Here is a 27,279-nt window from a genome sequence, read left to right as displayed (position 1 = left end):
TCAGGCATGCGGTGCTATATTACCATGCCAACATTAGCTAATTAGAGCTACTAGATGAAAAGAGGATAGATAAAAGTTATAGATTCACTGGGGAATATGAATATCTGAACCAAATTTCATGTCAATCCGTCCAATAAAACCCATTGTGGGATGGATTTTGGACTTCTTCACTAACAAGAGTCAGATAATGAGAGTAAATGGACATCTATCTGGACTGTCTGTGATGTTTTTGTTTGTTTTATATGAATAATTGTCCTAAGTAAGAAGAGATTCAACTCCATGGTTTAGAAAAATATGTTTTTCTGCTTTCCTATCCTTAAATGACCCCTCCAATTTGTCTTGCAACACCCTGTGATATTTTTTTTCCACTTCCATTTCGTTTCCGCAGCAGAACTCGCTCCATTATTTCCAAAAGGGCAAAACTTTGTGAGTGTCGTATGCGAGTCATGCTCACTTTTGCCTTGTTGTTACAGTTAAACACACATTAAATACACAGTATATAATAAATACAGACTGTCCAAACTGTCAATATCCCTTTATTTCCACATAAAATGTTCCCTTTTAATGACTGAGATCTCCCAACATGTAGCAGAATGCAAATTCATCATCGCTCTACACCAGACCTGAAGAGTAGGAAAAGATTCTAAATTCTTGTAAAACAAAACAAGACAGTTTATCAGACATGTTCAGCCTTCAGCTTATTCACAAACTACTACAGTATGGTCAGACCCATTTTGGCAGCACTAACGGCATAATACAAATATATAATCTATATAATCATGTGCATAAAACAGACGGAGTAGAAACACCTGACGGGTACTGCGGAAACTATTCAGAGACATTTGAATTACACATAACCACAGCCCCTTTCATACTACATTTTAATTGAATAATGGAGAACTTCTCGGAAGCCTTTCCACTGTTACAGGCTGGTCGCTGTCAAGTAACAGATACCTGTGCACCTGAGCACTTCCACTGAGGATGTGTCTGCGTGTCAGGTGAGGCTCCAGATGACGGTGAGCATAGCCATGACACCATTAAGGACAGCAACACCGTAACCCATGTGGAAACCAGATACATCTCTAGAAGAAAACACACACACACACACACAGATTACTGTTTTTAACATGTTGTTTCAAAGGTTGTGTTGAACCAAAGTGATGGATCATGTGTCAGATTTAAGACATAAGGTAGACACTAGTCTGATATACTGGTGTGTCCCGGTGTGTTACCTGAAGTGGGTCAGTGTCAGTGGTGTTCCCAACGCCCTGCCAGGCTGGTACGAGTCGAGGTAGGTGAGGGTCCATGAGAAGACACAGCAGATCCATCCGACTAATACTGAAAGCACCAGGATACTCCAGAAACCTACACACAAACGCGCACAAATTTGTTTTAATGCCACTAATTTCTTTAACGCAAATTGCAGTTTTGAAGATAGTGAAGATACTGATATCATATAAAACTAAAAAACCTAAGGAATCCATTGGTACCAACATACTGTCATACTAGCTGTCGGGAAGGAGGTTAAATAACGCTCCAAATGTACGCTAAATTTTGGCGAAGAAAACTAGCTTGGCCTTTTTCCAAAGGCGTCCCTTGACCTCTGACCTCCAGATATGTGAATGAAAATGGGTTCTATGGGTACCCACGAGTCTCCCCTTTACAGACATGCCCACTTTATGATAATCACATGCAGTTTGGGGCAAGTCATAGTCAAGTCAGCACACTGACACACTGACAGCTGTTGTTGCCTGTTGGGCTGCAGTTTGCCATGTTATGATTTGAGCATATTGTTTTATGCTAAATGCAGTACCTGTGAGGGTTTCTGGACAATATCTGTCATTGTTTTGTGTTGTTCATTGATTTATAATAATAAATGTATACATACATTTGCATAAAGCAGTCCACTCCCATGTTGATAAGAGTATTAAATACTTGATAAATCTCCCTTTAACGTACATTTTGAATAGATAAAAAATGTGCAATTAATTTGGACCTTCATGAAATTAATCGCGATTAAATATTTTAATCGATTGACCTATATATATATGAATCATGAACAGATATTGATACTCACCCATCATCCTCTCTTCAGTCCCATCCTCTCTTTTCACTCTCTCTGCCCGCAGCTCTGAAACAGTCAATATGAATCAGTATCACTACTGACAAAGAATATAGCAGCATTACATCTTTGGCAAAAGCAAATAAAGGTGAATTTACTACAATATGTGGTTTGTTTCTGATGAAAGCAGTGTTATTGGGTTTGTGTGGTTTCATTATTCCCCCAATGGTATAGTTTATACGATGGAGAATTAGGGCCACATTGAGGAAAAGAAAAATAAATCTGAGATTACGAGAAAAAAGTCGTAGTACTATGAGAATAAAGTCATAATTTTACGAGAAAAATACACAATTAAAATAACATTTTTCTCTGAAATACATTTTGTTGGTAGTTGTTTTTTTTCCCTTTTAATTATCATTAATTTCATTTTGAGATTCATATGTATTCATTTTTTTTCTTTCGTTTATGTATGTATTTATTAGTTTATTTATTAATTATTGACAGACTGACTGACCTATTGAATCAATGTGAAATGACCCATCACGTTCATCAGAAATGTGCTTTTATTTTGAAATCACACGCTCTTACCGTAATGCCTAGAATATAGACGCACCACAAAACAACGTGGAGGCTGGCTTGACCCGCTTACCTTTGAGTATAGGGTAGATGAGGGCGCAGACACAACCAACAGCGGCCACAGCTACGGCGGAGCCCAGCACCGACAGCACAACGACTGACCACGGTTTGTGGCCGTTCCGGTTGGGCCTCTCTCCTTCTGTATGCTCCATATCTTCTGACGAATATGAACCACCCAAACTGTCTCTTAAAAGGTCCCTGTCTGTCTGCAAAGTATTAACTTTCCTTTGCCTAACATGGGACAACTTGTGTAGCCTATTCACAGACGTGTTTATACGTCAAACACCGCATAGTAGCCTATAAACTGACCAGGAAACTGCTGTAGTCCACTTTTACCTTATTCCAGTCGCACTTCCGCACACAAAAATGTCCCTCAGGCTGTTCCGTCAGTGTAGTTTTATTTCCCACCTCTGTAGTTAAAGCAGCAGTGGGTAGAATGGCAGCAAATGTGATTAAAATAGTTTTATTTAAAACAAATTAATCACTATATCCTGACAGTACGGAGCCCCCCTAGACCCCTGTGATTGTAATTTCCCCTATAGGACAACGAGAAGACGCATGCATCATCGGTGCTTTTATTTTGACAGGTACAGTACATTCTGTGCAGCAATACTAGATAATAATTTGTTATTGCTACGCAACAATAATTTGGCACAGCACGGTAGCTTCCAGTGCAAAAAGAAAGAGGGGGAGAAACAAACTGACACCATTAACCATTACCAGACAAAAAGGAAATGTCAAAAATAAGCACGGCATAAACAGAAACGTTTATTTTGCATTATATAGAATAGGCAAGTACCCAACTGGGAAATGCACATATTGTAATCGACTAGAAACTGTGGAACATGTACTGATACACTGCAGGAACAACAGTATCCAGAGGAATCACCTTTTACAGTCACAAAACATCAGGACTTTTCATTGTCAGGTCTATTGGGGAATACAGCAGATAACATATACTGTGAAATTATTCAGTTTTTAAGAGAAACTGATTTAGTTAAACGAATCTAGAGTTTTCCTCATCATTATTATTTTTATTATTTATTATTTTTATTTATTTTTTATTTTGTTTCTGCACAATCTCCTGCTCCACACTCCAGTAGTCCAGATGGTGGCGGTAATGCACCTCTAAGATGGTTTGCCAACCGCCGATAAACACCAAAGGAGAAGAAGAAGAAGAAGAAGAAGAACGTTTATTTTGAAAATAACCAACCGGAAAAGGTGTTGAGGCAGATTGTTGCTGTATCTACGTCACAGCTCGAGCAGTCTACGGCGCCTTCAGACGCCTCAGAGCCCCAACGGCTGATCACAAAGCTACTTCACAGTCACGGTAACGTTAAATACACATTTCACTGTGCTGTCACTTTGTTTCTGTCGTATAAAACTCAACAATTAAACGCACAATTATCGCGTGGAGGCTGTCGTGGTAACTGGTTTTACTGCGGTTAGTTCAGCTAAGCTAAGCGTCATTTCACTGGTTATCTTTAACATGTCCACTCAGCATAGCAACCGTTCATATGTCTGTGGATCCGTACGCAGACACACTCAAGGCCTATTCAAAGAAGGTGAGGACACGCGTCATCAACGCGTCACATCTCCGGGGGTATTGCACATGCGCAGTAGAATCTGGCCTGCACTTGAGTTACACTGCGCATGCGTTGTACCCGGTTCTCAAGACCCGTGTCCTAGCTTCCTTCTATAGGCCTTGGACACACTGCGGAACGATAGCAGCTTGCTAACAGTTCACCAGTGTGTTTTTAGCTTTGTAACATTTGTCAGCTAAGGTTGCTAATTTAGCCTAATTTGGCTCTCTCTAAAAGCAGCAGCCAAGATGACTTGATGTTTTTCCTCCACCTTATGTGTGTGTCAAAAAGTAAAGGAACACCTGGCTGCTCACTTGTTGCTTTTGTTATCAGCAGACATATCAACAGCTAACGATATAGCCTGTTAGCTCCACTTGTATGGAAGACAGCCATTCGCCAAACTCTACAGTTAAATGTGTCCTTTTTTGGTCATTTTTTTGGTCAATATGTGTATTGAAGTTTCTGATGTAGAGACAAGAACAAAACAGGCCATGCAGTATTAAAGGGGAAGGCTATGTCACACAAGAAACATAGGAAATCACATCAGAGACAACGTCATAGTTTTGCACTTCTCTATCTAATAATAATAATAACTTTATTTATAAGATAAGATATTACTTTATTAGTCCCACAGTGGGGAAATTTGCAGTGTACAGCAGCAAAGCGTATAGTGCAAAAAGCAAGATGCATCAGCTAACACAGTAAAAAAAGAGCTAAACAAAGTGTAGCAAAATATGAACCATTTAAATAGAAGGAAGTATAAAAAATAGGAGCAGTATATATAGTATTGACAATAAACAGACTATAAACAAAATTGCACAAGTGGAAAATGATATAGCACCTTTCAAAACAAGGCTACAAAGTGCTCTACAATAAAAGCATGATAAAAGTAATTAACACCCAGAACTTAAAATCCAAACAACATACAATCATGTGCAGTAAATACAAAATAAAATCATAAAAATAATGCAACATAAGTTAAGAAAAAGCCATAATATAAAAGTGAGTCTTAAGAAGAGATTTAAAGGAAGGTACTGAGATACTTATGTAGCATCAGAATCGGTTAGATCACACAAACAAATACACAGACCAGTGCAAAAAAAAAAAATGCAAAGATAAACCAAGAAACCAAACAGTAACACAAAGGGGAAGGCATGTCTAGGGCTGCCCCCTCTTAAGATGATAACACACTGGCTGTATCCGAAACTGCATACTATATACTACGCAGTATTTAGTATGTACTGCAAACTGCGTTCCTCAGTAGTATGCAGTATGCAACGGTTAAAGTGATGTATTTGCAGTATGTTAGACCAGGCTTTAGCCTTTAAACCAGCTCTTAAAGCACTGGACAAAAAAATAACTCGTACCACTATTACAATATTATATTTTTTTTGTTTATGTTATGTTTGTTAACTTTATAAGATACTGCAGGTTTAAACTATTTATTCTAACAGCTCATAATGAAGTCAGACAAACAGGATCATCAACGAGGGGAGACGGGAAATATAAAACATTGCTCCACAACATTTACTCAAACTGCTTTTTCAGTTACAGCAACTAAACAGTGGACTGATCTCCCTCCAGATATTATAGGAATGTGTTATCTCAGCAGGTATATCTCTGCTCCGTCAGAGGCTGCTCTTAACCGCGCCTCTTCTCTCTCCTCTTCCCTCTCCTCTTCCCTCTCCTCTTCTCTCTTCCCTCCCCTCTCCTCTTATCTCTCCTCTTCTCTCTCCTCTTCCCTCTCCTCTTCTCTCTCCTCTCCTCTCTCCTCTTCCCTCTCCTCATGCCTCTCCTCTTCCCTCTCCTCTTCTCTCTTCCCTCCCCTCTCCTCTTCTCTCTCCTCTTCCCTCTCCTCATCCCTCTCCTCTTCCCTCTCCTCTTTTCTCTCCTCATCCCTCTCCTCTTCCCTCTCCTCTTCTCTCTCCTCTTCCTTCTCCTCTTCTCTCTCCTCTCCTCTCTCCTCTTCCCTCTCCTCATGCCTCTCCTCTTCCCTCTCCTCTTCTCTCTTCCCTCCCCTCTCCTCTTCTCTCTCCTCTTCCCTCTCCTCATCCCTCTCCTCTTCCCTCTCCTCTTCTCTCTCCTCTTCTCTCTTCCCTCCCCTCTCCTCTTCCCTCGCCTCTTCCCTCATCTCTTCTCTCTCTTCTTCTCTCTTCCCTCCCCTCTTACCTCTCCTCTTCCCTCTCCTCTTCCCTCTCCTCTTCTCTCGCCTCTTGTCTCTCCTCTTCCCTCTCCTCTTCCCTCTCCCATACCCATAGAACCCATTTGCATTCACATATCTTGAGGTCAGAGGTCAATGGACCACTCTGAAATGGCCATGGCAGTTTTTCCTCGCCAAAATTTAGCATAACTTTGAAGCGTTATTTACCCTTTTTCCCGACAAGCTAACATGACAAGATTGGTAGTTAGTATAGTTTCATATGATACCAGTAGCTTCAGTCTAGCTCTGAAACGTAGCCTGCTACAGCCTCCTGAAAGATAGTAAAGTCAGCCGGGGGGATCCTGCGGGTCTCAGAGGGTTAAAAGTGTCACACGTTTGCACGCAGAGTCAAAATATCTAACAGCAGGTATCACCAATAGTTTAATGACAGTGTGTGTGGTGGTTACCACCGTTCTACCAGCATTTTCTTTGCAGCAGTTAGGCCGGAGAGCCAAATTATTTTTTTCATGCACAGATAGGGACCTGAGATTTGTCATTTAGCAAGCACAATAACATGGAATCTCCTTGTTGAGAAGTTGTGATAAAGACTTGTAACCGAAAGGACTTGTAGCTCGGAGCATTCCCAAAACATTTTTCAAAAGTATCCCGGTCAGTTCTCACCAGGACGACTGAGTGCATCGCCGCCGCTAACAGCTAAAGGAACTACACACACTGCTGACTGCATTGTCACTCAGCAGAGTTATTCCGTTCCTTTGTGTCGTCCTTTATACACACTAGACATCCAGTCTTAGATTATAGTTATAGATAGGGCTGTCGTGGTAAAGGAATTTCCCCTGTGGTCATAATGATTGGCTCAACAGTAAAATAAAATAATAAATTACTTTATTTATTCTGAAATTATTACTATATAAATACAGTTTATTGGTATTTATTTATTTATTTCGTTGTGATTTATTATCACTATTTACTTTGTTTCTCTTTATTTTAATTTTATTCTCTATTTATTTTTTTTATTATTTATTTTTGTTTATTATTATTCCTATTCTATTTTTTTTCTTTTATTTCTATTTTCTAACTTTATCTCTCATTTTTATTTTATTTATTTAATCTCTCTTATTTATCTATTTATTTATTCTTTTTCAATTCCTTTTCTATACTTATCTTCTCTTCTCTCGTAATATAAGTATAAACAAACATGTTATTTTTCCTCCCTGTACATTTATGTATTCTCTGGGCCTATGGACAAAAAATATTATTCATCCCTACTTAATGGAACAATGTATGGACATTGAGGGGGTGCCGAAGCTCACGGACTGCCTCCTAAGGACACTTATGACCCCGTTATGACCCCTATTTTTAGGTATGTTGTTGCTTTTTAAATGACAGAGATGATACTTTATCTGTCCTGAAATTAGTACTAGATAAATACGCATTTTTGTCAGCTGCGTTTTGGTTGCGTTTGGTTGCTATGATACGGAATATCAAAATGTTGGCACAAGGTTGAGTATTTGCTCCGGATGAAGGGAAGGCTGAAGCATGTAGGGAGAGAGAACAGACTCGCCGGTCTATGTGTATATATTTCTCCTTTTATTGTTGTTATTGTCCAGAGTTTTACCAAAAGTTGAATATTTTTCAAGTCTCAACAACCAGAAAAAAAACACCATACGTGCAGCACTCAGCTGCTCATAGACGCTCTGTGGTTGTTGAACATAACGGTTGTCGCGGTTGCTTGCCATCCCCTGTGGTTGGCTTGCCAATATCGCGGTATTGCGGTTATTGCGACAGCCCTAGGCATAGATTCTTAAAAATGCAATGTGTTTGACACGTGGTACTTGTTTCAGTTTTGAACATCAACCACAGAGCTAATTGTTGTTTACAGATGATCTCACAGTCATGTGGTGTGCCCTTGGCCTTTTGCTCTGACCTACACTGGCTGACCTGCTGTGGGAGCACAATAGTTCAGGAAAAATCAAGAAAAGAGGAACCTGTTACTGTCCACATCATCCAAAATCCTAATCCCAACGTGCTCCCTGACAGCTTCTTGGTCACTGAAAAACAGGCCAACCGTGTGCTAACAGTTGTTTTTCACTATCTGTGTGTCTGTGGTTGGTCAGCAGCAATAGGCTGACTGCGTCTGTTGGTTAGTAGCGATATTTATTTAAAGCAACATGCTGTCAGCCAGCATAACATCACAGAGAGAACAGAGGCTGTGTGTTTGTGTGTGCGTCTGACAGAGAAAGCAGGGTAAATAAGTGGGGGTTGGGAGATAAAAGAGGAAGTGAGGGAGAGAGTTAATACGTGAGAAGAGGAAGATAGATGCAGTCATTCATTTGAAGCAGCTCAGGCTTCCAGTTTTTTTGTTGGATCTTCTGGAGGCAGTATTTCAGTGTGAACTGCAGTCATCTCAGTAGCCTACACAGCAGAGGACATATGTTTACTATGCCTTCACAGTATGAAGATGACAGGATATGACAAATCAGAATTTTAGTGGTATCATCAGTGATGAAAAAGTGCACCTTGGTGCTTTCCTATCAACAACCAGGGTTGGAAGGGTTACTCTAAAAAAATGTAGTCAGTAACCTAATCCAACAATATTAAAGCAATGTAACTTGATTACTTTTGGATTGCCTCAATAACAGATATGCAAATAAAGACAAGAGAAAAGATGCTGAAATGTCGCCATTATTTTGTATGTAAAGCAGAAAAGGGGAACATCATCATCACAGTACAGTCCTGCCTTCCAGCTGTGAAAAGGCTGTCATCATCCAAGGACTCGAATCATTTGGCACATTAGTGTTGCCGGATTTTATCTTGGAGCAGCAGCAGTACCCATATAAATTAAAGTAAAATAAATTAACCTACAAGCACATTTCCTAGTTTGTCCTGTATTATGTTTGCCGGACCAGAAATTTGAAGCAGTTCGCTCATTTCCTACGAACTGTCTTTTCACGTTGGGATGCCTCTCGGCAAAAAATAATTGCGATAATTTACACTGGACTGTGATGTTGTTCCCTTTTCTGCTTTGCATACAAAATAAGGGAGAAACTTCCTCCCAGTGAAAGCATTTTTTTCGTTAGAGGCACTTGTGTGAGACCTGTGGCGTGATGTGCATGGTAGTATATCGTTCTTTATTTTAAAATGCTTTTTAAATTTTAATCCTACTAATAATCTCCCTTTTTACTAATCTTATTACGTCTTTTTTTGTACAATAATTTATTAATCTGTATCCTAATTATGTAACGCAGTCCGAAGTACGCTGTTAACTCCCCGAGCCTGTCAACAACAGTCACACTATCCTGATATACTGAAGCTGTAACTGTGATATCAGTTGAGGTAATCACATTTTGCCCTACCCAGTAAGTAGCCAGTGATGTTTTTGTCCCGCCAACATAATTTTCAGTCGACGTAGAAGCTGCGGTAGTTGTCACTTTGAGTCAGTTTGTGTTATTATGTGTTATTATTTCAGTGAGTTGGCTTACAGTATAGCTGTGTCGACATCTATGCTTGTTGTCATTTATGTGTCACTCTTTATGGTGCAGTGATCCAGAGGTCTGGAACCAGGCTAATCATTCACAGTATCATACCTAAAAGGTGAAATAAGAAAGATATTAAAGGGTCAGTTTCCCTAAATGACAAGCAAACATATTTTCTCTCTTACCCCAGTGGTACCATAGAGACAGTACTGACCCATTAGATAATACAACTCAATGCTTTACACAGAAAACAAATCAAAATGAGTATGCATGAGAATCCAAACCACAATGACCAGCTCAGTAAAGTACATAGTATCACAGTACATGGGTACATGTACATACACAATGCTGTCTGCCACAGTATCACAATGTTCTCTAACTGATTATTCTTGTTTAATGATCCGTCAATAGTTTCAGTAGTACTTGAAATGTTTGTCAAACCCAACTGACCTGAGGTGTCTCTGTTTCTTGCAGGTATCTGTGGAAGCTGCAACCTTGTGTGTGTGTGAGTGGGTGCGTGTAGCGCCGTTCTGCAGTGTGTGTGTGATGTCTTCAGAGCTGCTGGTAGATTTGGGTGAAGACCCCGCGACTGCACAGTTAGGACAACTGAAGCTGGCCACGATAGAGGACCAGCAGTGGCCCGCTGATGAGTCCACTCTCAGCAAGTCAGGTGAGAGGGATATATAATATATATACAAGCACACACTCCCAACCCTTACCTTATCTTATTGATGCAAGACATTCCCGAGAGCTAACCTTAACTGTCACAACTTCATGTCTAACCTTAACCCTTGAACCAAGTCTCAACCCAGAAACATTTTTATATAATTTTATATTTTTTATATAACACAACAAACCCTTTGAAAAACCCTGCCTAAAATGTCCTCACTTCCAAGGTCTAGAACTTTCAAATTTACAGAAGAAGTTCAAGAGCACACACACTTATGGCCGGTTCAGACTACGGTATATTAAGACAACGGTGCCGGGAGAGTGTGTATTGTAGGAACAGTTGACCGACGTGTAGTCTGTCATGTGTCGCTGCCAATTCACAACAAGAATTTATGACCTCTCAATCATCTAATCTGGCATAGTGGCCATCGTAACCATAAAAATACCGTGTAGTCTGATCCTGGCATTACACTCACGTATAGAGGACCAAGCAAAACATGCTGACTTGATTCAGACATATTTGGACAAACAAAAAATGTAAAGGAGGATGTACGCTGTCATGCAACAGCCAAACAATAAATATTCTTCTTCTTTTTCTTCTTTGTCTCCTTTGTCTTCTTCGTCTTCTTCTTCATCTTTTTCTTTTTAGGAAATCTGCCTTCCCTTGCATGAAAATAAACAGAACAATAGGTCCAGTCCTGTTCCAAACTTCCTCAACCTGCTTTGTGGGCTAATAGTCCCGATGGTGGCGCTACAGCAACCGTTTAAAACTTTGAAAATGCATAGCAAATCAGTGGTAACATTTGCAACTTTCACCAAAATGTAGGCCCAAGTGAGCAGGAATGTTCAGATGCTTCGAGCTGGCACTGGCATTTTTAAAAACAGTGGGAACAAGTGCTTAACCCCGAGTGTCCTAATGATGTTTGGCAGGAAACCGAGTCACACATTATTTTATTTTATTACAAACAAAAAAATCACTTGAACTATGAGCTCAGGACTCAGATGTGTGTGTGTGTGTGTGTGTGTGTGTGTGTGTGTGTGTGTGTGTGTGTTTCAGAGACAGATATCTCCCAGCGCTTTGACGCTGGCTCTCCCCACCTGTCATGGGACCATCCCTACTATGACATCGCCAGGCATCAGATCATTGAAGTGGCAGGTCAGTCCTCCAGTCTCTTCACTCCCATCCCCACTGTGACATTAATAGTTGACTTTATCTTTTACCATTACTTCTTCAGACTAAAATGTTAATTTGCAGAAGTTGGACTGCTTGTCATGTTTTTTTTAACAGAAGGTAATACAGTGAAAGTAAAAAGGTAATGTTGAATCCCTGTCTGTCTTTCTGTGTGTCCCTAGGTGATGATAACTTTGGAAGGAAGGTGATAGTGTTTAATGCATGCAGGATGCCTCCTCAGCACCAGCTGGACCATCACAAGCTGCTGATGTAAGAACTAAAATCTAAATTATAATATACCTACCATATATATATCTGTCTGATGGTGGTTCACCGAGCTGCGCAGCTGTTTCAGTCTCAGTTGAGTGCTCAGGCCCTGCATGACCTTTGACATGAAGGCAGTCAGGATTTCCTTCACTATGCCGACTCTAGAAAACAACTGCACGTGGTAGGTTCTCCACTACTCCAGCTCTCCAGGCTCACCTTGCTCCCGGTGTCTGATTTGAACCGGGATGCGATGCGCGTCAACCCTCTCGTGAGTCCAACACAAGGTGACCCAAAAGCAGGGTGCACTGGAGCCCGAGGCAGCTGCATAGAGATGTCTCTCTCAGGGCATTCACGGGCCAAATGCAGGCGTAGCACTGTAGGCTGTTGTGGTTAGGTGGTGGGTGATGCCTTTGCGGAAGGGTTGGCCTTTCTGGCTGGACTCTGACTCTCTGAGGGGACCCAGCTTGAGTGGACAGCATCATCTGCTGGACAACCTGATGATTCTCCAGCAGTGCAACGTCGATGGGTGCAGTGTGAGCAGCGTACTTTTTAGCATCAAAAAGCAGTGCACTGATGCATCGGTCCAGTAACACTCGTCCTAGCAGGAGGCGGCCCGGCCTCTTCAGCCAACTAGTTCTTAGTGAGGCGCATCAATTCAGCCACCTGGGACCGAGCTGGTTGGGCCGGGTCATAGTACCAGGAATGGACGCACTGGACTCAGACCGGCAGACTGCAACCATACCAGGTCATGATTGGGGCCTTTTAGATTTTCTTCTGGATTAATTGAGTCCTGTTTCTCAACTGTACAGTCAGTTTGGAGCCAAAGAAAGGGGCGAAAATGTTTGTGAGCAACAAGCACCAGGCCATTGCAGGAGCAGGAGCACCAATTGAAATCCTAGAAAGATATCAGATGGGTTTACTGAAACATCTGTCCGATGAATCTGTCTTTTGCGGTGGTTCACATTTTTAAACAACTTCACTGTACCTTGTGTCAACTCTGACATGAAATTATTCTGATCGCTCCCCTTTTTTTCTGCAATTCTACAAAGCATGTTTCGCATTTATTAACTGTTTGACTATAGAGAGTGACATTTTGAGTAAAGGGAGGGAAGTAATATACAATAAAGGTCCTTGGAATCAAACCAGGGATATCATTGTAACATAGTCGATGTCTTGACTCAGTATGAAGCAACAGGACATGTTTCTTTCAGAAGCCTTTTAAGGGAACTGTTTTTTTTCCAAAGTGTCTCAATAACTTCTGTGAAGGGGAAACAAATGCCACAAATGTTTTTTTTTCTTCACCATACGGCCTGACTGCTTCTGTAACATGCTGAAACACTAAGAAGGTTGCTGAAAATGCAGTGCCTTGGTAAACCTGGACCAGAATATGGAGTCCAGTTGAAATACACACTTATCTATTGAAATGACAATGAATTTGTTTTATTTATTTTTTTGCAGGTATCTTAAAGGAACACTGGATCAGTATGTTGAAAGTGACTACACTCTGATCTATTTCCATCACGGGCTGACCAGTGAAAACAAACCCTCTCTCGGCTGGCTACGAGACGCATACAGGGAGTTTGACAGAAAGTAAGCTCGATAACATCACTGGACATGTGCACTGACCGTCATATCAGAACTGACTGAAGCCTTAGTCTTTCCTAAATCCTTCACTTTGATCTGTTTCAAATCAACACTTTGGACCCTATTTTCATGGTAGCACAATGACCAGTGCAAACAGCGCTTGACTTTGCCATTCTGTGTGGTATTTTGGTACCATGCACAGAGCGCATGGTGTACAGGTGTAAGGAGAGGAACCAAATACACCAATACATGAATCAAAATAGCAGGTGCGCTTGGAGATTTTCTCTTGCCTTGATGGCCTTGTCCATTGTATCCTCCTTGTAGGATTGTATAAAATGGTCTTTTGAAGAAAGCAAAACTTTCAATTTGAGTTTATGACACTACAATGTAAGATGTACTTATCATGTTTTAGATCACTGGAATATCTGCTGTCGTTCTACATTTTTGCTAAATGAGTGGTATTTATGGAAAGATAAGAAAAGAACATGACCAAGCAGAAAAACAGATGTAGAAATTTTAAAAGCACACTGTCAAAGGTTGTTTTAAAGTGAGGAGTACAGTGGGTTTCCCCCTAAAGTAAAAATGAAAACGACTGCATGCCTCAGTAAAATGAGCGGAAAAACAGCATACAGCCACATACTCTGCTCCAGACACCTTATCCTTATCATCTGTATGTGTTTTCAGGTATAAGAAGAACATCAAGGCTCTGTATATCGTCCATCCCACCATGTTCATCAAGACGCTGCTGATCCTCTTCAAACCACTCATCAGGTTTGTTAAGCCATCATTTTATAATACTTTGCATGTTCACAGAACACTATGACTAGTCCTATATAGGACACAATTTCAGGATAATTTTTGTAGTTTCAGACAGTCAAATAAAATTCACCTGTCATCTTTTTTTCACATAATGCAAAAGTCAAACTAGACTATTGTTATGAAACTTGCTAGGAGTGGTGTTTAGAACATTACAACACACAAGCTGTTGCACATAATGACCAATGTCTGCGTTGATACACATGAAAACTCTTTTTTAGTGCTACACTTCCAAGCTGCTTCTGTGCTGCTGCAATTTTTGTTAATGACGGTTTAAAACTTGCCTGTGATTAAGTTATTAAAAACAGAGAATAGTATTAATGATGCTTTAAACTCATAAAACATGATAGTACATGAGCTACATCATACACGGTATCTGGTCATTTTCACTCATGTTATGGATCGTCTCCAAATTGCATGGTATTGCCCAGCCCTTCTTCATGCCCCTTATCTTTCAACATAGTATAATATACTGTGGTAGCACAGAGTATTACTCTGTGGCCAGATTAGTCCTTCATGTGCTTCCACTGTGCATGTTTTCACTGTGAGCACTACATGATAAGACATGGCTCTAGTAACATCTAGTGGCAGCTGTAGAAAACTACAAAAACACTGCCAAATATCTCTTTTTAAGCAAATTTCATACTGGGGTTTCAGATTTGCTGTTAAATACTGATGCAGGATATCTGCCTGTAACAAAGTTGAGGAACATCCACATTAAGACACCAAGACCTTGAGGAACACCATAGAAAAAGCCATGCTGTGATTTGGGATCAAAAACGTTTGACATTTGGAGATTTCTGCAAGAATTGAATTTTTCAACGATTGGATGGCGAGCACTTCTGTTGTGTAAACTGCTCAGAAACCCCCTTATTGAAAGCCATCCATCCTCTGAATGCTCTAGGTCTCTAGTTTGATCCATCCATCCTCTGAATGCTCTACGTCTCTAGTCTGATCCATCCATCCTCTGAATGCTCTAAGTCTCTAGTTTGTGGCTGTTAAGTTTCATGAGGCTGTGATTATCCTAGAGGTCACCACAGGTCATTTTATACAGTGAGGTCACGTTTCAAAAAATGGTCTCACTACAATGAAATGGCTACTAAGGGGACTAACATCATCACACATGAATACAGTTGGACTCATTGGATCCACAAGAGTCTCAGCTTTACAGTGATACCCAATTTATGTAATTCCAAGGTCCTGTTTATGGACCCCAGTATGCAGAAATATTCAAACACACAATTTGTATATTTAGAGTATAGGCAAAAAATAACACATTTATACTATATTCAAAAAAACTGCATGTGATTATCATAAAGTGGGCATGTCTGTAAAGGGGAGACTCGTGGGTACCCATAGAACCCATTTTCATTCACATATCTTGAGGTCAGAGGTCAAGGTCTTTGAATATATCACCATGTCAGTTTTTCCTCGCCAAAATTTCACGTAACTTCATAGTGTTATTTAGGCATTAGTGAGAACAAAGCAGCGAATAAGAGAAATAAAACATTATTTTCTGATTGTTGCAATTAGCCATTATTTCCATTATCGATTAATCTAGTGATTATTTTCTTAGTAAATATATTTATAAAACATCAGAAAAAGGTGAAATGCCAAGTTGACATAGTAAAATACAATGTTTTGTTTGACCAACCATTCAAAAAAACAAAGCTATTCAATTAACTGCCATGTCAGAAAGAAAAGCAGCAAATTGTCACATTTGATGAACTTGAACTAGGTATTTTTTTTTCTCCATTTTTCCTTTAATAGTTTAAGAGAGACTTTATTGTCATCCAGTTCAGTACAGTACATAGATGAACAGAATTGTGATTGTAATGTGTTTCTCCTGGTCTCCGGTGCAAAACAAAAAGAAGGAACATTTAGTGGGAGTGAAGCAATATTCAGACGACACTTGAGGTGCAAACAAAACAACATGCAATACAAGGTGTAGACATGTACCTACGTATTACAGGACAACTATACAAGAGTTATTAAAAGTAGTGCAAGTAGCAGTCCCTGAGGATAAGCAATCAAACAATCATAATAGGAAAAACACAGGTAAATTATCAAATGAATGATGGCTGAGTTCATTTTAGCTGCTTCAGTTTTATGTCTTGTTATTGTGCATGCTGATTCACGGTCACCCAGCGATGGCTTACTGGGACACTTGCAAAATTTAATAAATTTTTTTCTTATTTACAGCTACAATTGTAAGCTTATAGAGTCATGTGTTTACATTTTGTCATCATCATTATAGCAGAAAAAGAATGGGGAAAATTCAACCCAGTTTCAATCCAGGATATTCCTATCATTCTCCTTTTTAAAACTAACAAGCTGAATGCAGCAAATGATAACCTAACTCTCTCTCTCTTTATTTGTAGTTTCAAGTTTGGCAGGAAGATCAACTATGTGAGCTATCTGAGTGAGCTGGAGGATGTGCTGAAGTGTGAGCAGCTGGTCATTCCTGCCCGTGTCAAAGAGTAAGAGCCGATGTCGGACTCCAGATTTTGCTCCACAAATAATACTTTTATTTCCACCCACAAATAATGTACAGTAAACCTACACACATTTACTCTCCTTCAGGCACAATTAGTGTTGTTCATTTTTATAATGCACAAGTTATCTTTTAAAATCTGGTAATCTTTGTCTCTGTGTCAGGTACGACAACAAGCTGAGAGCGTCTCTGAAACCGTCCGCCCAGCCTCCCATGTCTCCTCCTCACAGCCCTCCCCTCCCCAACCAGGTGTTCGGGGTGCCACTTGTATTGTAAGTGACAAAATCCCTGCTGATTGACTGTTAGATTTATATATATATATATACATGTATTGATTGATAACTACATTTACTTAAGTACTTCAAGGTACTTGTACTTAAATTGAGTATTTCCCTTTTATGTAACTTTATACTTCTGCTGTATCTCAGAGACAAATATTGTACTTTATACTTCACTACATGTGTCTGGCAGCTTTAGTTACTTTTCAGATTATAATTTATCACCTTCCTGTCCAGTGAAAACAGAAAAAATGAATTTGAATGTTTGTGTTAAATTGAAGGTTTCCTACGTCTTAAGCAATATAAAAACGTTACTGTTACTGTTAGCTAATATTATTTCGTAACTATTAGCTGCAAAAATGTAAAAATATAAGTGCAGCAGACATATTAATCCAGAAACATCAGATCTAATAGGAAAACCCTGACATGGAACACATTGACGCACAATGAACTCTTTAACTTTAGGTACATTTAGCTGACAATTAGGGCAAATTAATCACACATTTTAATCAAGTATTTAATACTCTTATCAACATGGAAGTGGGCAAATATGCTGCTTTATGCAAACGTATGTATATATTTATTATTGGAAATCAATTAACAACACAAAACAATGACAGATATTGTCCAGAAACCCTCACAGGTACTGCATTTAGCATACAAAATATGCTCAAATCATAACATGGCAAACTCAACAGCTGTCAGTGTGTCAGTGTGCTGACTTTACAGACATGCCCACTTTATGATAATCACATGCAGTTTGGGGCAAGGTCAAGGGGAGACTCGTGGGTACCCATAGAACCCATTTTCATTCACATATCTGGAGGTCAGAGGTCAAGGGACCCCAGTTTTGGAGCGTTATTTAGTGTTCTTCCCGACAAGCTATTATGGTATTTGTATACCAATGGATTCCTTAGGTTTTTCTAGTTTCATAGGATCTTCACTTTAGCTTTAAAACTGAGCCTGCAGCTACCTAAAATTGCAAGTTGCGTTAATGTGTTAAAGAAATTAGTGGCGTTAAAATGATTTTGTGTAAATGCGTTTAATTCGACAGCCCTACTGATAATACTTTTACTTCAGTAAGGTTTTGAATACAGGAGTTTTACTTGCAGTGGAGCATTTTCATGGTGTGGTATTGGTATACTGTAGTAAAAGCAAAGGATCTGAAAACAGATTGCACTCACACCATTTGCTCTAAATGTTAAATGCATGAAGTTTATAGATGGTAATGTTTTAAAGCCCCAGTCAGCTTATAATAACATCATTGGTCTAAGCTTGTTATCTTAACCACTGTGTATGTGTGTGTGTGTGTGTCAGGCTCAGACAGAGGAATCCAGATGATGACCTCGTTCCTGTGGTGATGAGAGACACCATTAGCTTCCTTTCAGAGCAAGGTGACTCTTTTCTTGTTGTGATAGAAATACAAACATAATGCACTAATCAACTTTAACTGTAGATCGCCTCAGTGAATCGTTCTCTCATTAAGAACCGCCTTGTTGTTCTTCACTGTGTGTGTCAGGTTTGGAGATTGAAGGCATCTTCAGACGATCTGCCAACGTGACTCTGGTGAAGGAGGTCCAGCTCAGATACAATTCGGGTAGGATCAACATGCCTGTTTAACCAGTCGATTGAGCTTATGCGTTTAAGCACAAGGAAGCGCTCCAACTCCGTTGTTTTGTCTTTTTACTTCCTGTCTACACAGGAAGTGGGAAAGCGTCATGTTGTAAAAGATTGCTGCTTGTGTTCACCTTGCGCCTACATGTGTGTGTTTTGTAGGTGAGACGGTGAATTTCAGAGAGATAGAAGACGTCCACTTGGCTGCTGTGATTCTGAAGACATTCCTGAGGGAACTACCGGAGCCTCTGCTGACCTTCCAGCTCTACAACGACATTGTCAACTTCACCTGTATGTTCAAACATTCAGCACTATTTTCCGTTTCATTATCAGAACAACACAAAACAATGACAGATATTGATCCAGAAACCCTCACAGGTACTGCATTTAGCATAAAACAATATGCTCACATCATAACATGGCAAACTGCAGCCCAACAGGCAACAACAGCTGTCAGTGTGTCAGTGTGCTGACTTGACTATGACTTGCCCCAAACTGCATGTGATTATCATAAAGTGGGCATGTCTGTAAAGGGGAGACTCGTGGGAACCCACAGAACCCATTTTCACCCCTTTGAAAATGGCCATGGCAGTTTTTCCTCACCAAAATATAGCGTAAGTTTAGAGAGTTGTTTAACCTCCTTCGCGACAAGCTATTATAACACGGTTGGTACCGATGGATTCCTTAGATTTTGCAGTTTCATAAGATACCAGTATCTTCACTCTAGCTTTTAAAACTGAGACTCTACAACCTCTGAAAGATCGATTGTATAAATGCGTTAAAGAAATTAGTAGCGTTAAAGCGAATTTGCGTTATTATCGTGTTAACTTTGACTTATATTTGAAAACACTTGAAATCTGATTACTGACCTGCCGTTTATTATGGAGATTTACAGTAACCAAGTTACCACGGTGTATGCAAATGCGTCTGAAATCCTGTGTAACCTGATTTCTTATTTGTGGACATGTAAATGTACTGATTGACATCTACATCCTGAATGAGCTCTAATGATCAGTGGTGTTTGTGTTTGGTGTGTGCCAGCTGTATCCAGTGACAGCCAGGGGGAAATTATGAAGGCACTGGTAGAGTCGCTGCCAGAAGAAAACTATGCATCACTGCGATACCTCGTCACATTCCTGGCACAGGTACAGCTGATAGACTACACTTCCCACTAATTACCTTCCAGAACTTTTATATCATTACCAATAGTAACCTGTCTGTGTGTGTGTTTAGGTATCAGCCAACAGTGAAGTGAATAAGATGACCAACAGTAACCTGGCTGTGGTGTTTGGTCCTAATCTGCTCTGGGGGCGGGACAACGCCATGTCACTCAGCGCCATCGGGCCAATCAACAACTTCACCAGAGCCCTGCTGGACCAGCAGCATCTGGTCTTTACCTAAACCCTACCCCTTCATCCTGCAGTCTCTCTTCCAGTAAGAAGCACCATTTCCCATCTCATTTTGTCCCCCACCAGTCCTTACATTGTGATTGGCCCATTAGCAGTGTCTTGTTGGACTGCTGCTAGCTTCTAGCCCGCATTTCCAAACCAGGCATGTGGGTGGAAATGGTGCATACATTAGACTGCAGCCACATAACCCTCAATAAACAATAGCACAAAATTCAACAGCTAATACGTTGTTGACTTACCATCCACTCACACTGGGTCACTTTGACTATGTTGGTTCCAGTGTGAATGCATGGTTAGTCTCACACAACCACTGGCTGCAGTTCGGTCACATAGTACATTTCTGACTCTTCCGCCACCCCATTACACCCAACCAACCTTTCAAAACTTCCAGTCCTAAGTGCATGTGTTTATACCTGTCTCAGGCTGTCATCCTTTATCTCTGTAGGGAGATTAATAGCAGTTAGACGTGCCCAGTCATGCTCTGTATTCCTGTGCTGTGCTGTTGTCAGTCTGTCTCTCTGCTGTTTTCTATGTAGTGCCAAAAAACTGCATAATCAACGATAACACAGTGCAGTTATCAAACGTCCCCTCTAGGATTATGATCCCAAACTTAAAGAGAGGAGAGATGAAGAGAATGGAGGTGTGAACGTCTCAGGTTAAATTACAAATGGTGAACTTGGTACCAAATGTTGTGGACAATCTTTGAAATGCTGTAACTATAGTAACCAGGAGAAACCGAGCTGTGTGATTCCACCAGCAGGTCATTAATTGTTAGAACCCAAACACAGCTGTGCATGTGGATGAAATGAGTGCTGGACCTGGACCTGGACCTGGACCTGGACTGATTTCAGACTGAGGAGCTCTGTAATATACTGTACTATATCCTAATAGTGACTGATATTTATGATTCTTTATGGCTCTCTCATTACTAAAGGCCTATTTGACTTTAACATTGTATTAATAATATAATCTCTGTATTTCCACACTTTTTCCCATCACATTATAATTGTCTTAAGCACTTTTTTACACCATTTTTTTTTTAATGGTATGGGATAATAATATTTAGTAATACAAAAACAGAAGTACTAAGACACAAGCCGTTCAGCACGTCATTACCAGGAGTTTTTAAATAGTGTGCAGGGCTTTTATTTACCTTAATGGCAGAGAGAACCAGGTCTTTATTTTGAATTTAATGCAACACTTCCTCCATGTTTTCCTGCAGGTCTTTTAATCTGTCACAATTACTGGTAAAGAAAACTTGGACTTGTGTTATGAAATAGTGTGCAGCTAATCAACTCTTCATTTTCCTGCCAACAGATACACGTTTAATCAATGTTTGAGCAGGAGAGGAATGTGTTTGTCAGTGCAGAGCAACACACAAACAAGTAATGACTTGTTCAGGACGTGAAACAAAGTTTAAGACTTTGACTTGACTTCGGACTTGTCAGTTTTGACTTAACTAAAACCTCAAAGTCAAGACTTGGGACTATTTACTGCACAAGTGTGTGTAAATGTAGCTTACGGTAGTGGTTCCTAACTCTCCAGCTGGGACCCTGCACGGTGTCTAACCATCACTGCTATCCAAAATTGTGTTTATTGTTTCAGGCTTATCTCAAATCTCAGATAAACCACCTTTGATGAGGGTTCATCTGGTTATTTTAAGGGGCCAAAAGGAGTTGGGAACTAGTGGCTTATGGTACAGTCGTGATACACAGGACAGCTGTCTGAGCACCTATTAGGCCAGTGCTGGTGGAATGTCCGACCCAATTTAGGTACATCATCAGTCCACACTAACAGCAGCCTAGGGTTTAAGTTTGGCTAAAAGAGTAGAGCTGTGTAAATAGAATCAGCTCAGTTTCCTGCATTTTCCAACACGTCGGACTGTTCTTTTATTATAATGAATCTTGTATTTCTGCAGTTATCATTGTCTGTACTCTGTGGTGCATCCTCAAGCTTTATTTTGGTCTTTCGTTCAGTTCCCAAAGCCTTAATTTAAAGAACCTTTTTCTCATTTTCTGCCATCTGATCTGTCTCGGCTCATCTAAAGCATTCTATGAAAAATGAAAAAAAAAATACTTTGCAGCTTAGTGTGCTTTTGACCTATAGTTGTTAACAGGTATGATATGTTATACTGTACGTGACTTTGGTTGGAAGTCACAGGAACAAAACCGAGTTAGCTGGTTGACCTTTGTGACCATTATCAGTTGTGTCTCTCTCTTCCTGTAGTCGTGCAGTTTATGTAAAAGACTCCTGGCCAAACTGTGCTATTGAATCTTTTATTTTTGTAAATGGCCAAAATACTAGCAGTAGTTAAATATTAGTGTACTTAGTATGATGTGACTGAAAAGCACCAAAAGATCAGTGATTTTAGTTTGACTGAAGCTGAAAGCAAGAAAAAAAAATCTCAAATGTTTACCTGTTGTAATTCCCAGTCCTGTCAATACCATGGTATGGTATGGTATGGTATGGCATGGCATGGTATGGTATGGCATGGCATGGTATGGCATTGACAGGACTGTTAGTGTATATGTGGGTGTGTGTACTTGTGTGTTTTTTGTGCTAACTCAGCTGGACCCAGCACATTTGAATAGACAGAATATGTCTGTTGGTGTTTAAATATATAGTATAGCTGTATAACTAGGGCTTGTGTCAGTTTATATATATATATATATATATATATATATATATTAGTGTGTGTGTATTATTGTTGTCAGGTGAAAACATGTTAACTCCAATTTTTTATTATTCGACATGATGAAAAAAATAATTAAGGTTGACAAAAAGCAACAAAATATACGACGGCGTATTAGGGCCACATTGAGGAAAAAAATAAATCTGAGATTTCGAGAATAAAGTCGTAATATTACGAATTAAAAGTCATAGGTTTACGAGAAAAAAAAGTTGTAATATTATGAGAACAAAGTCAGAAGTTTACGGGAAAAAAGTGTTAGTATTATGGGAATAAAGTCAGAATATTATAAATGAGGAACGTGGAGCATCTTGTGAAGTTCTACTTTAGTTTAGGTTTCACAAATAACCAAATACTTCATCTTTTGGCACATCAGCACCACATTATCATCAGTATCAGGACCTGGAGAAGATTGTGAAAGAAACTGCGTTTATTCTGAAGAAAGAGCCACACGGACCTGCTGGGGAAACTGACTCTTTTGTGGAGGAGGAAATTACTCTTTTTCTTCTAAAGTTATGACTTTATTCTCAGATTATTTTTTTTTTCCCTCAATGTGGCCCTAATACTCCGTCGTAAAAAGAAGATGAAACCAAGGCAGTTTTTCTTAGCTTATGAAAAATTGACACCTTGGTGTCACAACAACAAGTTTTTCATTTGACAACAGCAATATGTATGTGTGTGCGCATGCTTGTGCCTTATTTGTTTCTCCCAAATGATCATGTGATTGGCCATCAAAGTTCCAGTGTGCCCGTTCTGCCATAGATTATAACGATGCGAGGTGAGTTCAACAAAGCTTTGGTGTTACACGGTGGTCAAAACAGGCTGAAGGTGCCTTGAACAGAAAACACATAGGGGACAATGGAGCTCCTGTGCAAACTCCTAGGCTCGTTGAACACAGCTCTAACTGTAATGGATGATCACAGGCTTGAGAAATGTAACCTCATAAATATGAAATCCTTATCTACAGAAGAGGAAAACTTTCTGTCTTTAAAGCTAGGGTTGGTAATCTTAAAAAACAGCAAGAGTACGCTAGATTAAAAAAAAAAAAAAATGGTCCAACCGAAAAACCCAGCCCAGTGTTGCCAACTGTTTTCCAATGAAAGTAGCTAAATCTAGCGAGAAAGTCAGCAACATGGATATATAAAGAGAACTGGATGCAGCGTTTGAGGCGTTCATTCCTATGAAAGTTGCTCAGTGGTGCATGAAGCCAAAATGGCTCGACTCCCGAGAGATAAAATACCCGGATCTTCCAGCGATCATCCGCATCCATTGGGCCCATAGAGCAGGCGCAGTAGCGTTTCCTTTAACTCCGCCTCCAAGCCTTCGGTCCATCCGCGGTCTGGGAACATGAACAGAGGAAGGGAAAACATTTTTAAGGACATAATGATTTAAATAAGGGCTATTCAAGTGTTCGTACTGGGAAGTTGATTTACCTAAAAAATTATCAGCTGATTTACAGACGTCTCTTTCCCAATGTAAGTCTATGGGAAAAAGTCTTTTTGGGCCCAATGGCATCGTTTGGCCTCTTCGAAAATTTGCTTCAAAGCCCGGGCGCACTTCCTGGGGGCTTGGCTGACAGCAGGCCTCCCTCCAAAATAGTCTAATCTTAACCAATAACCGACCCTCGTTAACCGATTATTAACCGTTAACCGACAAGATTTGTGCCTGGCATGCAGCGGTGCGCCAGCTGCAGTGTATGAGCACAACAGACAACTGAGTCCTCAGTTCACCGTCAGGAGAGTTACTGTAGCAGCCATGACGGGAGCCAACTTCCTGTCCCGTAACTCCGGCTCAGACTCTCTTAAGGTGGACTCTTAAGGTGGACCAGCTTTTCTCCTTAAAGTGACACGTTTTTCTCAGCTTTTTAATTAATTATTAACATTTCTTTTAACCGTTTTAACCAATAGCGTTAATCGGTTAAAATGCTTAATGTCGGTTAACGGTTAGAGAAGATTACCAACCCTAGCTTTAATTTCACGATTCTTTGAAGTTATTCAAATTGAGCATGCCTCAGTACACTATAATTTACCGATCTCCTGAGAAAACTCATTTGTTTTTTTGTTTGTATTTTTATTCTATGGCCACATATGTTCATAATTTATCAATATCCAGTCAACCACATAATAATTTCTAATTCACAAACATTTTCTAGGATCAGCTGTTCAGATGTATACAAATGTTGCACAACCAAATTCTCTCTCCACTTTATAATTTGACTGTATCTTTTTATATTTACAGTAATATCAACCAAGTACAATTCCTGTTTATTTAATTTCATAACACTGTTTCTCCTCAGCTCTGCTGATCAATTACAGCCCTGCCCAATCTATGGATCTTTGTACTGTAACTGTTGTGAACAGTATTTCTCTGTTGGAGAAATGATTTGGTTTCCAGTCTGACTTATTGACAGTGATCTTATTTTCTTAACAATGTTTTTTTTCATCCATTACTTTTGATATGTTGTGGATGTTAATCTTGTATATGTATGATTATAATGGTAATATAATGTAATATCAATGTATGCGATCAATAAACAAATGGTAAAGCTCATGTTTTACAGTTGTTTCCCTCTCACTCGCTCTCTTCTTTACCATCTCCTCCAGGAGATAAATTAATGGAAAGCAGCCGATGCTGGAGGTTTGCGGGCTTCTAACAGGTCCGAACAACGGGAGTGCACAACAAGTGTGTGTGTGTGTGTGTGTGTGTGTGTGTGTGTGTGTGTGTGTGTGTGTGTGTGTGTGTGAGAGATCAGGTTCAGGTTCAGGTGACTTTATTTGTACCCGTAGGTAGATTTGTTTTGCAGCAAAAAAAAAAAAAATAGAGAGAGGTTGTGTGTTACCTCCTGTTCTCTCAGTCTTGTCTGTGACTCTTGTACAAACTTGTTTCCTGTTCACTGTCAGTGATCCTGTTTAACCTGATCAGACTGACTTCAGATCAGAAGATGAGTCATAGTGTTGAGGAACAGGGAGGTGACCATGAAAGCATTTAGTTTGTTATTCCAGACTCCATTTTGAGAAAACGGCACAGAGGTGTGACAACTGAAAACTGAAGCAGGGTGAGTGTTAATCCAACATTTTATTATTTTACTGTGTGTGTGTGTGTGTGAGAGAGAGAGAATGTGATAGAGAGAGGTTGTGTGTTACCTCCTGTTCTCTCAGTCTTGTCTGTGACTCTTGTACAAACTTGTTTCATGTTCACAGTCACTGTCAGCGTTAATGTTTAACCTCTCAGACTGACTTCAGATCAGAAGATGATTGACTGTGTGGAGGAAGAGGAGGACAGAGCAGAGTCTCTAGTCTCTGGCTGTCTGTCTATGAAGAGTGATCAGTCTAAACATGATCCTCCAGTCTTCAGTAATGAACCTGGACCCTCAGACACAAAGTAAGAGACTGTTTCTACTGTAAGCTGACCTGATGGATGATGATGTATTGAGGATGAAGACTAAATGTTCTGCTAACAGATTTATATTCCTGATGCAGAACTATTAGTGCAGATACTGTTTCAAACTAAGATGGATCTTAGTCTGGGTTTTAGAGCCACAAACTACTGATTGTATTTCTGTAACAAAACACCTGAGAACCTCCATTTCACAATTTACACTTCAAGAAAATATTCAGATTTCTGCCTGAAAGTCGCTGTAAAGATTTACAACTATTCAAAATGTGAAAGAATGTGCTTCAAATGTGTAATTCATTTTCTCACATTAGTCCTCAAAATACTGTGTTGGTTTGACTTCTCCTAAAATCAGCTGTTATGACAGCTTCTTTGAAGTGGGGTTGTACGTATACTCCCGTGTTCTGGGAAGTCAAATTACTGCTTTTGTGAATGGAGTCTGGTGGCTTTGAAGAGAGCGATACAACAGCTTCAGTTCCCCGTCAGAAAGGGCTGTCTGATGGAGAGGTAAAGCAGCTGTGGACGGGAGCTTTACCTCGAGAATAGAGAGGTCATGATAGACAAGAGCAATAGAGAGGTCATGATAGACCAGAGCAATAGAGAGGTCATGATAGACCAGAGCAATAGAGAGGTCATGATAGACCAGAGCAATAGAGAGGTCATGATAGACCAGAGCAATAGAGACCAGGTAGTTATATCGCTCTCTTCAGAGCCACCAGACTTCATTCACAAAAGCAGTAATTTCCCTCTCAGAACACAGGAGTTGCTGCTCTACTGCTGCTTCTATCGGTTAGTTAGTTTGTGTTATTGTGTGACTTTCTGATCCAAACTAACGCGTGTTGAATGTTTGAGTTTGTTCTTTAACTAACTACTGATGTAGAATATGGTGAAGGGAATTTAAGCTCACTTACTAAAGATTCAGAGCTTGCAGTTGAACGTTTTGGATCATTAGTAAGTGGACCTTTGACCTTAGATTTTCT

At 39.9% G+C, this 27,279-nt stretch overlaps 3 protein-coding genes across 8 annotated transcripts in view; 2 read left to right on the top strand and 1 right to left on the bottom strand.

Moving 5' to 3' along the window:
- Window positions 1–520: 520 nt before the first annotated feature.
- arl6ip6 (ADP-ribosylation factor-like 6 interacting protein 6) lies at window positions 521–2,850 on the bottom strand. The gene is made up of 5 exons (XM_074627051.1): window positions 2,712–2,850; window positions 2,078–2,131; window positions 1,233–1,365; window positions 955–1,082; window positions 521–623 (listed from the first exon to the last, which is right to left on the bottom strand). Exons 1-4 carry the CDS (start codon window positions 2,848–2,850, stop codon window positions 995–997), a joined length of 414 nt encoding a protein of 137 aa, XP_074483152.1. The 3' UTR covers window positions 521–623; window positions 955–994.
- LOC141762875 (rho GTPase-activating protein 1-like) lies at window positions 2,643–25,453 on the top strand. Of its 6 annotated transcripts, none has more exons than XR_012592921.1 (15): window positions 2,643–3,285; window positions 3,799–4,028; window positions 10,390–10,585; window positions 11,642–11,740; window positions 11,938–12,025; window positions 13,481–13,612; window positions 14,291–14,377; window positions 16,804–16,902; window positions 17,081–17,188; window positions 18,512–18,588; window positions 18,714–18,791; window positions 18,971–19,099; window positions 19,850–19,953; window positions 20,042–22,695; window positions 22,731–25,453. XR_012592921.1 is itself a non-coding variant. In XM_074627020.1 (15 exons), exons 3-14 carry the CDS (start codon window positions 10,462–10,464, stop codon window positions 20,207–20,209), a joined length of 1,293 nt encoding a protein of 430 aa, XP_074483121.1. In that variant the 5' UTR covers window positions 2,643–3,285; window positions 3,799–4,028; window positions 10,390–10,461; the 3' UTR covers window positions 20,210–20,242; window positions 25,203–25,453. The 6 variants fall into 6 exon arrangements, 5 of the variants coding, with proteins under 5 accessions (XP_074483121.1, XP_074483119.1, XP_074483117.1 ...); XM_074627020.1 differs by having other exon boundaries at window positions 20,042–20,242; window positions 25,203–25,453; XM_074627018.1 differs by having other exon boundaries at window positions 20,042–20,242; window positions 20,727–25,453.
- A 519-nt stretch (window positions 25,454–25,972) lies between these two features.
- Window positions 25,973–27,279, top strand: part of LOC141762577 (uncharacterized) — an 88,328-nt gene continuing 87,021 nt past the window's right edge. Inside the window, exon 1 of the mRNA XM_074626483.1 lies at window positions 25,973–26,287. Coding sequence (XP_074482584.1) covers window positions 26,157–26,287 — 131 coding nt within the window. The 5' untranslated portion in view covers window positions 25,973–26,156. The remainder of the gene's footprint in view (window positions 26,288–27,279) is intronic.

The sequence above is a fragment of the Sebastes fasciatus genome, chromosome 24 (assembly GCF_043250625.1).
Source record: "Sebastes fasciatus isolate fSebFas1 chromosome 24, fSebFas1.pri, whole genome shotgun sequence".
Taxonomy (NCBI): domain Eukaryota; kingdom Metazoa; phylum Chordata; class Actinopteri; order Perciformes; family Sebastidae; genus Sebastes; species Sebastes fasciatus.
This window is presented reverse-complemented; position numbering and strand designations above follow the sequence as displayed.

Coding starts and splice junctions, on each gene's coding strand:
- LOC141762875 (XM_074627020.1), top strand. CDS start 10,462: ATGTCTTCAGAGCTGCTGGTAGATTTGGGTGAAGACCCCGCGACTGCA. Junction 12,026..13,480: donor GACCATCACAAGCTGCTGAT/GTAAGAACTAAA, acceptor ATTTTTTTGCAG/GTATCTTAAAGGAACACTGG. Junction 18,589..18,713: donor TAGCTTCCTTTCAGAGCAAG/GTGACTCTTTTC, acceptor TGTGTGTGTCAG/GTTTGGAGATTGAAGGCATC.
- arl6ip6 (XM_074627051.1), bottom strand. CDS start 2,850: ATGGAGCATACAGAAGGAGAGAGGCCCAACCGGAACGGCCACAAACCG. Junction 2,132..2,711: donor CATCTACCCTATACTCAAAG/GTAAGCGGGTCA, acceptor TGACTGTTTCAG/AGCTGCGGGCAGAGAGAGTG. Junction 1,366..2,077: donor GACTGAAGAGAGGATGATGG/GTGAGTATCAAT, acceptor GTTTGTGTGTAG/GTTTCTGGAGTATCCTGGTG.